The 12,945-nt window shown below is 61.6% G+C and overlaps 1 protein-coding gene across 16 annotated transcripts in view; it reads right to left on the reverse strand.

Annotated features, from left to right (window-relative positions):
- MACF1 (microtubule actin crosslinking factor 1) overlaps nt 1-12,945 on the reverse strand; it is a 112,610-nt gene that overhangs the window by 77,992 nt on the left and 21,673 nt on the right. For 10 of the 16 annotated variants that reach the window (XM_052698868.1, XM_052698857.1, XM_052698859.1 and 7 more), the window contains exons 2-11: nt 10,720-10,781; nt 9,593-9,682; nt 8,696-8,800; nt 7,657-7,734; nt 6,632-6,724; nt 1,090-1,256; nt 724-836; nt 533-639; nt 255-374; nt 75-170 (exon numbers count right to left, since the gene is read on the reverse strand). In XM_052698868.1, the coding sequence (XP_052554828.1) occupies nt 75-170; nt 255-374; nt 533-639; nt 724-836; nt 1,090-1,256; nt 6,632-6,724; nt 7,657-7,734; nt 8,696-8,800; nt 9,593-9,682; nt 10,720-10,781 (1,031 nt within the window). Of the gene's footprint in view, nt 1-74; nt 171-254; nt 375-532; nt 640-723; nt 837-1,089; nt 1,257-6,631; nt 6,725-7,656; nt 7,735-8,695; nt 8,801-9,592; nt 9,683-10,719; nt 10,782-11,835; nt 11,940-12,945 lie in introns of those variants that run through there. The other 6 variants (XM_052698869.1, XM_052698870.1, XM_052698871.1 and 3 more) reach the window with 2 other exon arrangements.

The following is a 12,945-nucleotide window of genomic DNA, read 5'->3' on the forward strand; positions in this document are numbered from 1 at the left end:
CACACCATAGTCTCGCTAAAAGCGCGCACTCCCACCTGCAAGCCTCTGCACGGCTTACCTCTCACAAACCTTACCTCTAACAGCTTGTAGAGCTCCTCTATCCTTCCCTTCTCCTGCTCTCTTGCTGGGATTTCAGTTTCTTTGAAGTGTATGTATTGGTTATAAAGTGCCTGTGATGAGAAAGGCTGCATCAGAAACCACCCTGGGGAACAGCACCGCGCAGCACTGTGTGCAAGGACCACTCCAGGACCCACCTTCAGCTCTACGGGGTTCTGGGGGAAGGATTTATCCGACATGAGTATCGTGTGCTGCTTGATCCAGGAGATGAGGGACTCCAAGCGGGTCTGGTACTCCAGCCACCTCGAGTCCACCTCCTGCGGGGGAGAACACGCTGCAGTCAGCACTGCCACATCCCCGCATCCCTCTGGACCTGGGGAAGCTCCTTCCTCCCGCAAGCTGCTCCCAGCCTGTAAGGGCTGAAGGAAGACCTCCGGGCCCCTCCCGAGTCTGGGTGCTGAGCCGCATCGCTTACGATGGCACTGATCCCTTCTCCTCCCTCAGGGACTTTGGGAAAGGCATCGTAGATTGAAGACACATAAGTTATCACCGACTTCTCGTCCGGAGATGGAACGTCCACGTCTGCAGAGGGGGAGCAGAAGCTGTGAGGGATCGGAGGAGACACCGCGCTCAGCTCTGCCCCGCGCTGCCCTCAGCAGCTCTCACCTTCAGCATCCAGCAGCCGCGTCACCCCCAGCCGCTCCGCGATCTCGAAGGCCTGCTCCAAGTTCTCCCGGTTACTCTGGATCTGCACCCGCTCCATGTCCACCAGATCCGGCCTGCGAGGCACGTGTCAGAGCCCTGACGCCGGGGCACAGCATCCCAACCTCGTTAAACCTCCCCCCACCCGCAGTCTGACGCCTCCATCACTTTTTCTGAGCATCCTTGGCACAGATGGTTCCAAGGGAAAAGAGACCCTGAAAACCTCACCCACATCCCGAGCAACTGCATCCCACCACCAAACACAGAGGTGGGCAAGGACCCCCGGGAAGCCCCCAGCCTTCCTCCCACCCACCAACAATTCTCACCCACCTGTATCTGTGGATGAGCGCATTGAACATCTTCCCATCGCTCCAACACGAAGAGAAGTTGGTGCACTTCACCCCGATGTAACCCGCTGTCACTTTCTGTGTCCATAGCAGCAGTTTCTCCTTGGCTGACATGTCCCCTGACTCCCCACTGATGTAGATGTCAGAGATCTGCAAGCAGGAGCAGACCAAGGGGTGACGCAGGGAAGGCTCCACCAGGACGCTCAGCTTCTGCAGCAGGGCTGGCAGCCCCCAGCAGAGCAGGAGGAATCTCCTGGCGGCTGCGAGGGAGGGGGGATGCTCAGATGGTGAGCTCAGGGACACTGCTGCGTGCGGCGTGGTTTGGGCAGAGCACAGCTCCAGGTGCCACCGAGCTCAGCAGTGCCACTCCGCAGGGCAGAGCAGTGCCCAGAGGTGCTGCTCAGTGACAATCGGAGCAGAGGTGGCCCATGCCATCACAGCCAGCACAGCTCAGAGCAGGGCCACCAGCTGGCAGGATGGGACTGCCACATCCCAGCTCCCCCTCCCCATGCCCAGTGCAGGTGGCAGTGCCACCACAGCCCTGCAGCAGGGACCGACCGCCACCAATGCCTTTCCATAAGAGCACAGCACCGGCTGTGGATCCTAGGTTTGCACGTGACAACACACACGTGTCTCCATGCCAGACTATTTCTGATTGACACGGCTTGCTCCCCACCCATCTTCCCAGTTCCCCAATTAGCACAATTACCTCGCCTTAATGACGGGGCAGACAAAGAGGAGGGTGTGAACTGTGCATACTTTCTGGGAGCTGGCAGAACACAACCCAGCCTCTTCCCGAGCGTTCCTCCTCCCAGCAATGCTGGGATCATCAGCACCAACCCCACCTGCTGCCCCTCCAAGTCCAGTTTGTCCCCAGAGCGCCCCATCACCGCATCCCCCAAGCCCTGGGCAGAAGGGATGGCAGGGCTCCCCCCCCCATGCCATTGGTATGCTGCAGCTCACCTCCCTCCAGCCTGATCCGCTGTCATGCACAGAACCGCTCTTTGTGCAGCCAGCGCCGCCGTTAACCCTTCCAGACCCAAAGACTGTGGGGCCGAGGATGGTGATGCACCGGGTGGCTGCACAGCTCCCAGCATCGAAGGAACCCTCAGAAGCCCATGGAACCCCCGTGCAGGGGGCTGGCCTGCCACACTGCCCGGCAGGGACACTCCTTGCTGCAGCCAGCCCCAGTAGTGCCTTCCTTTCCACCATCCCCACCTGCTGCGTCTCCCCACGAGCGCATCTATGCAGCAGACCCTCCTGGGGGGGCCTGGAGAGGCGCAGGGTGCGGCACCGGCTCCACCCTCCTTTCTTCCTACATCAGTGTCAGGACTGAGATTTAGGGAGGCAAGAGGCAGCTGGTAACACCAGGCAGCTCCTCGTGGGCCTTTCCTGCATCAGCCTCCACCAAGCAACTGGTGGCCAACGCAGTGGCACCGGCCCTAACACAGCACAGGCACGGGGCAAGCAGCCCAGCCTTCCCAGCACTGCTCACCCCATGGCTGTGAGCAGCTTGGTCAAACCCTTGCACGAATTCACTCTGCGAGCCACCTGCAACAGCAACAGCTCCAAAGCCAAGCACAGCATCACCTCCTCCTCGTGGAGACCTTTCTCAGAACGGGCAAATAGCCCACGCTCTCTCCCAGCAATGCTCTGCCATCTGTCACCTCTAACTGCCCCTTGGGTCAGCCCCAGACCCTGTACTGACTAGCAGGGCTGCCTCAGCACGCCATCCCTGAGCACAGGGGTGGCCCCAGGTGGGTGAAATGCCCACGGAGCTCACCCTGCACTCAGCCCCACATCGGGCTGCCGCTTCCCTTCATCAGAGCACAGCACAAGAACAAATCCAGGGGACACATTTTGAGCCCCTCGACCACCCCCTGGCACACAACGCCATGGCAAATGCAATCACATCCAGAGCCCACACACCCGTGGTCCCAAACCCACCAACCTCACTGAGAGCTGCTCCCCACCATCATGGGGTGCTCCTCACACGTGCCCACTTTCCTCTCCTGGGCTCCACATGAACAAGACCCCGCGGAGATGCTCAAGGGGAAGAGGCTCCGCATCTCTAGAGCCTGCCGCCCCATCTCAGGCTGTGCCTCGCAGCACACAGCTCAGCACCACGCACAGTGCTGACCATTCCCAGCAGCCACAATCACCGGGGTTCTGCTGGACCGGGTTCCCCCCCCCACTCCAAACACGGGACGACGGCACACGCAGACACTGACCGTTCCTCCGGCCGGCCCGGAGCTGCCCAGCAGAGCCCGGCGCTGCGCGCTGCGCACACCTTCGCCAGGAGGAGCCGCAGTCCCGCCAGCTCCGGAGCTCCCGGCCCGCTCACTGCCGTACCCCGAGGAGCAGCGGGCGGTGCCACCAGAGGAGGACCCGCTGTGGGACACCGGCAGCCCGTGCGCGTCGCCCTGCCCGGCACCAGGTGACGGCAGCACCGGGGACTTCCCGACACCAGGATTTTCCATCTGCTCCACCATGGGGGACGGCGTAGACAGTTCCGAAACGGTGCCCGGCTCCGCAGTGGAGGTCCATGCAGCACCGGAGCTCGGCTCCCCGCTGCCCCCTCTCCCCCACATCCCCGGCGTGCCGCTGTCTGCCGGCTCCCAGCTCCGCGCCGGCTGCTCTCCGCACACAGGGCTGGCTGGGGACCCCTCGGTGCGGTGCTTCCAGAGCCCATCGGGGCCGCGTGGCAGCGGCAGCAGCACAGCCCTGGTGCTGCCCGTACCGCCGCGCTGCAGCCGGACCAGGCGGCTCACGGCCCGCTCGCAGCCCTGCTCGGCAGGGTTCTCCAGCAGGCGGGCGATGACGGTCGTGCCCTCCTCAGGGGAATCCCCCGCCGTCTGCGCTCCCCTGGGCTCCAGCACCAGGTGCGCTTTCTGCAGCTCCCCCTGGAACCTCTCCTTCACCTGCACGATGCGCCCGGGGTCCCCCCCTGAGTTCCGGCTCCCGTCGGGCTCCTCGTGCCGCGGCGCCGCCTCCAACTTCGGATCCTCATCCACCCCGGGCACCGCCGCGGCCGGCAGCTCCTGCTGCGGGGCCGCCGCCGGCACCGCTCTCTTCTTCCCCCTCCTCCTCCGTTTGAAGCGAACCCTTTTTTTGGGGGGCAGCGGAGCCGGCCCGGCAGCTTTTTCTTTCGGCTCTTTAACGCAGCCCAGAGAATTCCCCATCTCCTCGGCGCCGAAAGCGCCGGGAACGCCGCCACCACTGCCGCCGCCGCTCTGCTCTCCGGCTCCCAAAGAAATCCCAGTGTCAGCTTCATGGGCTCAGCGCACGTTTCGCACCGCGCAGCGCCGCGGGCGGCCCCCGGCATCCCCGCACGCCCGCCTGCTGCCGCCAGCCATCTTACAGCCCGAGCTGCAGCGAGACACATTCAAAGCATCTCACTGCAGTTCAGAAATCACTTGACCTAAAAGCAGACGGAGAGCGGATTGGCTGCGGCTTTCTCTCTCCAAATATGAGGTAATTGGAGCACTGCCCTCAGCCAACACAAACAGAGAGCAGGAACCAGACGGAGAGCAGCGAAAGGGGAGGGGAGGTTGGGAGGGGTGGGGAGGGAAAGAAAAGCCACAAGAAAATGGGAAGGTTGGGAAAGGTACATAAAGGAAGGGGTGGGAAGGAGATGGGAAAAAAGCAGGGAGGAGTCAGAGCCGCTCTGCACGCACACGGATGGAGATAGGCACGGGGATGCAGAATGCTGCCGGCTCCCACGGGGCGCTCCGGGAAGGCTGCTCTCACGGTGCCCCCCGGCACTGAGATCCCCATAGCCCCAACAGCCCACATCACGTGCACACCGGCGCCCAGAGGGACAGCGCTGGGGCAGCCCCACGGACACAGCAGCCTTTGGAATCAGCAGGAGACGACAGCAGCCCCCGCCCCAGAGAGCGCTGCAGACCCTGCTGGGCTCAGCCCCACGTCCTGCAGCGGGCACTGCTCTGCTGCAAGGAGCACACGACACCCACAGCACAGAGGACCACGTGCCAGCAGCAGGGATGAGACAGCAAATAAGCAGAAGATAAAGATGGAGGGACAAAGCCCAACCACAGCCACCTCCCGAGTCACCCCTCTGTGACAAGGGACCCATGGACACCACCAGCCCCAGAAATGGAGCAGCACCGACCCGGATCACAGCACCCAGCGCTGCCACCATCCCACCCAGCACCGCTCTGCTCGCAGTCGGAGCCGCCGGCTGCAGCACCAGGATACGGGAGATTAAGAGGCTCACAATGGAGCTACAGCCCAGAGAAAATCCTGCTGGCGCAGGGAGGACGTGCGCAGGCTCAGGGCTGCCTGCCTGCAGTGGGGCGAGGGGAGCTTGGGCAGCTCCCAGCACCCCCCGCAGATGGGACCGGGCCTCATCAGGGCTACGGCCCCACTCCACCCCAGGGTCACCACACCACAGCACTCCACTGGGAGCTCACACCCTATTTGAAACCCCCAAAAAGACCCTCCCTGGTAACACGGCACAGTCACGGCCACACGGCCACTCCGGCACAGGGCATGCAGGTGGCTCCAGACAAGCAGGAGCACCCAGGGGCGTCCTCGCATTGTCCTCATTCCTCCTCATTGGCAGGGGTGCTGTCATCCCCTAGAAATGCCATCGGAAAGGGCACCGGGCAGCAGCCATGTCCTGGGAAAACAGCAGCCCTGGCCCCCGTCCACAGCCAGAAATGCCTTCACCCCGAAAGCCGTCACGTTTTTGGAAGGAACCAACAGCCCCGCCGCGCAGCCAAGGCAGCAGCTCCCCAGGGGCTGCACTCAGCCTCTGGAAATGAAAAGCTTCCTTAAGGGGCCTCAAACCAGCGCTCGTCTCACATGGAAAATGCCATTGAGGACACGTCAGGGAACCGGGGACGGCCTTTGGGCTGCAGCCACCAGCTCACGGCTGCCACCACCTCCAGGCCTGGCTCTGCTCCTCGGGCACTGCGGGACCCCAAGGCGCCCATCCCTGAACACCAGGTTTGACCCTTCCCAGCTGAGCGCTGTCCTCAACATCCTGGCACATCAATGGGGCCACACGTCACCTCCCTAAGGGTACCAAAGCTACCTCTGCACAACCCGAGGTGATCAAAGACCCAAGAGTCTGTTTTGCATCTGTAGCAGCCAGCTGCTGTAACAGCACCGCTGCCTGGGTCAGACAGCATCGCATCCCATCCCAACCCACTCAGCCCATGTGTGCCATCCTAATGAGCCGCGCTGACAGCATCCATCCCACCCCCGCCACCCACCCCACGCTTGCTCTCCTCCAGAGGATTCATCTGAGCAAACCACTGCCAACCACCGTGGTGCCAAGCCGAGGCCACAGCACACAGCCCATCATCGACAATTTAATTACGTAAATGATGAGACAAGGGAGTCGTTATTCTCCAGCACCAGTCTCCATGGCACTGCCATGCACGTGAACCCCCGCCGCCCGGCACTCCGGCGTCACCCCGGAACGTGTGTGCATAGACTGAGACCAGAGCGCTGGGAGCAGCCCACACCCCGCAAGGAAGGAAGGGTTCGCTGCCTACCTGGAAGTGGAGGATGATGGTCCATATGAGCCCCAGGGTGAGCTTGGGATTTCCATCTGTAATGTCATCGTTGCGAATGTTCACCAGTTTCACCTGGCAAAGAAGCAAACAGTCAGAACTCCCCACCGCCACGGGACCCAACCCCCGGCACGGCACATCCAGACGGCCAGCCCTGTGCCCCAGGTGCTGGGGCTGCGGCTCCAGGGCTCCCACAGCACTTAACTGCCCTACTGCAGTCTGTGGGAGAAGTGCCCTGTCCCCAGAGCCCCAAGCGCTGATGCATAATTTAACAGCTACAGACCACGGACCACGGTCAAAGGAGGACAGCCGAGCTTCATTAACTCCCCGGTGGGTTCAGAACCAAGCTGTGCTCATTGTCCTCCCCAACAAAGGTGGATAACCAGCAGCCACCAGGTCTGTGCCCTGGCAGGTGCAGCTCAGAGCTGCTTCCTCACGGCTGCTTTGCTCTCAGGGCTCTGCAGCAGCAATGCCAGGAGAGCACTGAGCACCAGGCATGCATCGAGCCGGATCCATGGGGGGGTGCCACCCCCAGCAAACCCCACCACCAGGCCAGCAGCATGGAGGAAAGAGCTGCTCTATCTGGGGGGAGAAACTGCCTGCAGCCGCCAGCAAAATGAGGGACTGGTGGAGGAAGGGGGGCTGCTCTCTGGGGCAGGGCATGTGTGCAAATTTATTCCATGCCCTCAAGCAGCAAAGAGAAAAACCTCTGCCCTGGAACAAAGTGGTGCAGTTCAGCAGTGGGTGCGTGGCTGGAGGGACAGGCAGAGCTGGGCAGCACCCAACACAGGGGCAGCTGCTGCGACCCAGCAACGTCTGCACAACAGCAGCACCACAACTCCTCAGTTTGAAACCATTTATTCGCACCATTACAGACAGTTCTGTGCCTCTGGGATGCGCACCCAGCGTTGCTACAGCCAGGAGAGGGAGCACAAAGCCCCCAGGGCTGCTGCTGCCAGAGCTGAAACCCGACCACAACCCCCAACCCCCGCCCCGTGCAGCCTTACCTGCCGCTGCTTCAGGAAATCCAGCGCTATCTGCACGTTCTGCAGCCTGTGGAATCGCATCCGGCCCTTCTCGCGGGGCTGCAAAAAAGGTGGGGGCTGCAGGGCCGCCTGGTGGGGATGCAGCGCCCGCGCCGCACTGCACTGCACACCCTGCATGCTGCCTGCAACCCGCCGTGCCCCGTGCACACAAAGCACTCTGTGCTCTTTCCTCATTCTGGAGCTGAATGAAGTCGTGGCCACGTGAAATCCCACTGAAAGAAGGAAAAGCCCCCACGGCACACAGAGCTGGGAAGGCCCCAAGAGATGCTCTGCCAGGGATGTGCTCTGGGCCACTCCGCACCCCAGAAAGCCCTTGCAGTGAGGCTCCAAGCTGCTCCCAGCATCGGGCACGACCAGCTCAGCCCCAGGGGTTTTGTAGCGGGGATCAACTGCTAGTCCCTAACTGACTGCCCGAGGCGAGGTGTGGGCACAGCTCCTCCCATGCAGGAGCCACAGCGCTCTGCCTGAACCCCCAGGAGCAGTGAGGTGTCCCAGCAGAGGAGTGCTGGCCAAGGATGGAGCTGCAGGGGCAGAGCCAGCAATGCAGGAGGAACAGCTGGGCTGGGGCTGCACCTACAGCCCTCACAGACACTGTGCAAGGAGCACAGGGCTGGGAAATCAATCTTCTTAGCCAAGGGGGATGGGAGTCTGTCTGTACACCGCAGGCATGGTTGGGCCCCGTTAGGTTCCACTCTCATCTCATTCACATGCATGGGGCCATCCGGCCCCACTGCCACCCAGTGCCCGTGCGTGCCATGCAGTGGGGTTAGCAGACAGCACTCCAGGCTGAGCAGGGACCCAGGTGGGGTCCGTGGGAGCGTGCAGAGCCCATTCCAGCCCCGCGCACAAGCAGACAGCCCAGGCAGCGCTCTGCTCCTCCTCTGCCAGCATCAGGGATGTACGGAACACCCCAGTGGCGAGGAGCAGCTCGGTGCCTGGCAGCACTGTGCTGGGCCGTCTGCTGGCACTGCGGTGCCGACTCTGGGCAGGCTCGACCTACTTCTTCATCATCATCTTCCTCCTCCTCCCGCTCCTCGCTGCTGGCACGGCACCAGGCCGGCGCTTTCACCAGGCGGAGGCTCCTCTGAGCTGGCGGCTCTATTTGCTAACGGGCACCGACGGGGGGACACACACAGGGAGACAGAATGGAAACCAAAATGCAACACCCAGCGAAAGGAAAACCCAACAGAAAGGGACGCCCCGCAGGGTCCTCACTGCCCCTCCTGGACACCGCCGGCCCCAGGGCTCGAGGAGGATGTAAGGGATGGGACACAGAGCAACCTCCTCCTGCAGCTCTGAAGCCAAAAGGAAGAGGAAGGCCGTCTGGGTCCCAGAGCTTCGTTTGGCCCCACAGCAGCTCATGGGCTTCTCAGGAAAGTGATGGAGCGAGTTAAAGAACTCTGCCCGGATCCTAATTTAGGGAACGCTGCAGCAGTTCCTGCTGCGCTACGCTGTTGCACCACTACATCTCAGTAGTGTGACAGTCTGCAAAGGAGGAGGAGGACAGAGGGGGTTCTGTGATGCTTGAGATGTGAGAAGAGAGCTCTGCATGCCAGCTCCAGGGCACGGATCAGCTGAGGGGCTGGGCTGAACCGAGCACACGTCACAGGAATAACTCCTGCCAAAGCCACTGCCTTCCAGCAACTTCAATACGAAGCAGAGTCTGGGGAAGGAGGGCAGAAATCCCCCTCAGAGACAGGGCTCTGCACAGGGCACCCACACTGAGGGCCTTGGCGGTATCCGGGAAAGCAGGAGGAGGAGAGCGGGGTTGAAAGAAAAATGAACAAAATGACAACCAAGGAAACTGATGCATGTTTGGAAACAAAAGTATGGCATAAGGAATGGCTGTGAAGGCACTGGAGGAGGGGAAGGCGGGGGGGTACAGCACTGCACTCACCAGCTTCACGCCCGACAGCACCTCCAGCAGCGAGACGAGGTTGTGGCCGTCCCTCAGGTCCTCATAGAGGTCATTGATGTGCTTGCGCACCTGGAGGGGAGGAAAGGGGACACTGGGAGTTTGCAAGCAGACCGCTCCCCACTGTGTGCATTTAAAATGGTTATTCCAAGAGGTTATTTCCACTACAGAAAGCAGCCTCCAGCTTCCAAAACAACCCAGCAGACGATGCTGCCTTCCTCAGATGCACCAGCAGGCCCCCATTAACCCACCCCTCCCCCAGGACATCCCATAATGCAGCACACAGAGCTGCAGCAGCAGCTGAGCCAACTGCACTGCCCAACATCTCCTAAAACACCACATGGCCACACTGATGAGCAGAGAAGATTCCTCCTGTGTGCACCAGCACAACGCCCCCAAGCCTGCTCCCTCCCCCTAAACCCACCCCCTCACAAGCCCTGCCCTGCTGCATTACCCGGCCCCAGCTTTGTCCCCACAGCCCAAACCAAGTGGGCTCACTTCGCCTTCTCTGAGAGATGTAGCAGGGAGCTGAAAGGCTGACACAGATGTTTGCAGAACTGCTCGTAAAGCACCACCGTGGTGCTCCTAATACCCAAAGCTCTTTTCTTCCTTTTGCAAAAGGAGAATTAATTTAAAAATTACTTGGCAGTTACACAAGACAAGCACCTCGTGGTGCAACATTCATCCCAGCACATCTGCACCTACCAGAGGGAGGCCTGGATGACACAAAACATAACCAAGAGCTGTGGGCCAGCAGCACTGTGGTGGCAGTGGGGTGCTGCATATTGGCATGCTGCATGCAATGGTGTTTGTTGCATATTGGGGTGCTGCATGCTGCACACACACCGTGAGCCTGGCAAGGCCTGGGTACACAGGAGGTGGAAGTTGCCATCAGGGCTGCACAGCGATGTCACAGTGCCCTCCAAAGGCACCAGCACGATTCCAGTGCAACCATTTCTGCTCAGAGTATGAACACGTTTTATACCTCAGCACCAATGCAAAAGTTCCCAGATTGTAAAGCAGGCTTTTATCTACCTGTCCTGAGCTGGAACGGAAAGACAGACAGACAGACACTGAACCTGCCTGGAAACAGAACACGCAGCTCTTACCTTCATCAAGTGTTTATTGACCCATTTAGTGAAGGTTTTCTTTTGGACTCTGTCCCGTTCATCTGTGAAAAGAAAACAAAGGCAGCTCTGGGTCAGTGTTTTTCATGCACAAACTCAAATGAGGGGAAGAGACACAGAGGAGTCGCTGCCGGTGCCAGAGCTGCTGGCCAAATCCTGCTGCCGTATGGGAACAGGGGCTGCTCACCCCTGGTCCGTGGGACGGGGCTGCGCTGGGAGCCAGAGCCTGGCTGTGCACAGGCACAGAGCAGGGCAGGGGAAGCTTATTGCCAGCTTATTCTTCCATGTATTTTTGGTTCATTGGATTGCTGGGACTTAGGGCTTATTTCCATTGCACAGCTCAGCTCCAGCCGGGCAGGGGACGCACAGCACTGCCCCCAGGGTCCCACAAGGGGTGGGCTGAGGTGCCCCAAGCCCTACATCCAGGCAGCAGGGCTCCTCCTGGGGGGGGTGGAAGCTTTGAGCCAACACCGCCCAGCAGCAGGCAGCTTTGTCCTGTTGTGCTGGGTGACAAAACCACACGAGAAACAAAGCAAAGGAGGAAAAAGGGCTCCGAATGGCGCTGTGCTGCCTGAGGGGCCACCTGGCAGCCCCCCCCCCCAAGGACTGCTCGGCATAATCTCACAGCCAGCCCCGACCAAAGGGGATTGCCCGGTTTAAGGGCGTAATCTCAGAAGAGAGACAGCACCTGGAGTGGTGTGGAGAGGGCTGTGGGACGGCAGCTGAGCGATCCGAGGCACGGCAGCGTGGTTCCCCCACCCAACAGCGGCACTGACACACGCGGCACATGGCAGGACGGCCTCCACGCCTCGCCTGCGCCCACAGCACGGCTCCGGGTGCCCCGAACGCCCCGCACACCGGGCTCTGCCTGGGCGCGAAGTCCTACAACACGCAGCTGAGCCTCAGTGCCACCGCCTGGCACCGCTGCCCCCAGAAAGAAACCACACCGAGGGACCATTCCTCTGCCCACCCCACAGCCGCGGTGCCGCACCTTCCTGACCCCTCTGTTAATTTATCCAGGGGGGGTGAGGTTTGCCCCCGCTGCCAGCGCGACGCAGAGCCCACAAGCAGCGCCACGGGGCTGGGAGAGGCACTGACCCATGCAGCACATCCGGCACAGCACGCGCGCGCTCAGCCACCTCTCCTCCATGCACAGATGCTGAGCGTCCATCGCCCACGCTGGGTCCCGTGGGGCGGCCGTTCCCTCTGCTGCGGGGTCGGGTGGGAAAGGGGCTCCGGGTGGCACCTCCAGCCCCGGTGGGGGACGGCTCGGCTACAGCTCCTCCCTCCGCAGCACTTCCTACACCCGCTGTCCCCAGCCTGAGGCCCGGCAGTTCCTCCTCTGGGACATCGCCCAACGCCCCACGCGCACCATTGCCGCCCCACGCTTCCTGCAGTGCTGAGCCCCACAGCGGATGGGCCGCTCCTCCGGGAACCGCAGCGCTGTGCCTCCGACGTCCCCAGGTCCCTGCAGACACCTCTGCAGACTTCAGCTCACTGCAGCTTTCCGCAAAGAGGCAGCGGGGCAGACGGGGCTGCTCCTCACCCAGGAAGCGAGCAGAAGTGGCTGCAGCGCCCGGCAGCACCACGCAGCCCTGGAGCTGGGCACAGCCCGGCAGGCACTGCGCTCGTTTCTCCCCCTCTTGTTTTCCAGTTAATTGCACCGGCCGTGCGGACGGGGCCAGGACGGACAATGCCAGGACGGACAATGCCGGGCTTCTTTCCCTGCTCGCGCCTCCCTGCCAGCGCTCTTCTCCTCACCAGCGACGTCCCGGGTCTGAAGCGCTGGCGCTGGGTTCCGGCTGTGGGCTGCCGTCCTGCCCGGCATGCGGGGAGATAACGGGTGCCTCCTTTATCACCTCCTCTCTTCCTTTTCTTCTAAATATAATCCCGCTGCAGACCTTCAGGTCCCAGCCCCGGGGAAAGGCAGCAGTGTCCCTGCGCATGGCAAGGGCACGTGGGGAAGGGACACGTCACCGAGTGCTGCGCAGTGAGGTTGGGGTGGGCCGGGGGCTCCCGGGTGCTCTTCCTGGGCCCATCTCGTGCAGAAGCCGTGTTTTGCCCTTTTTGGCCCCGTTTCACCACCCCCAGAGGGCTGTGACTCTAACTGGGCTGCGCACACCCCATCGTCCCAGCTAATTATAATGCCCGGCTGCTGCTGGCTAACAATATTAAGGCCTCGCAAGCTTATCCCCGCTGGATAATCTT

This window comes from Tympanuchus pallidicinctus, unplaced genomic scaffold, assembly GCF_026119805.1.
Source record: "Tympanuchus pallidicinctus isolate F22 unplaced genomic scaffold, pur_lepc_1.0 scaffold33, whole genome shotgun sequence".
Taxonomy (NCBI): Eukaryota; Metazoa; Chordata; class Aves; order Galliformes; family Phasianidae; genus Tympanuchus; species Tympanuchus pallidicinctus.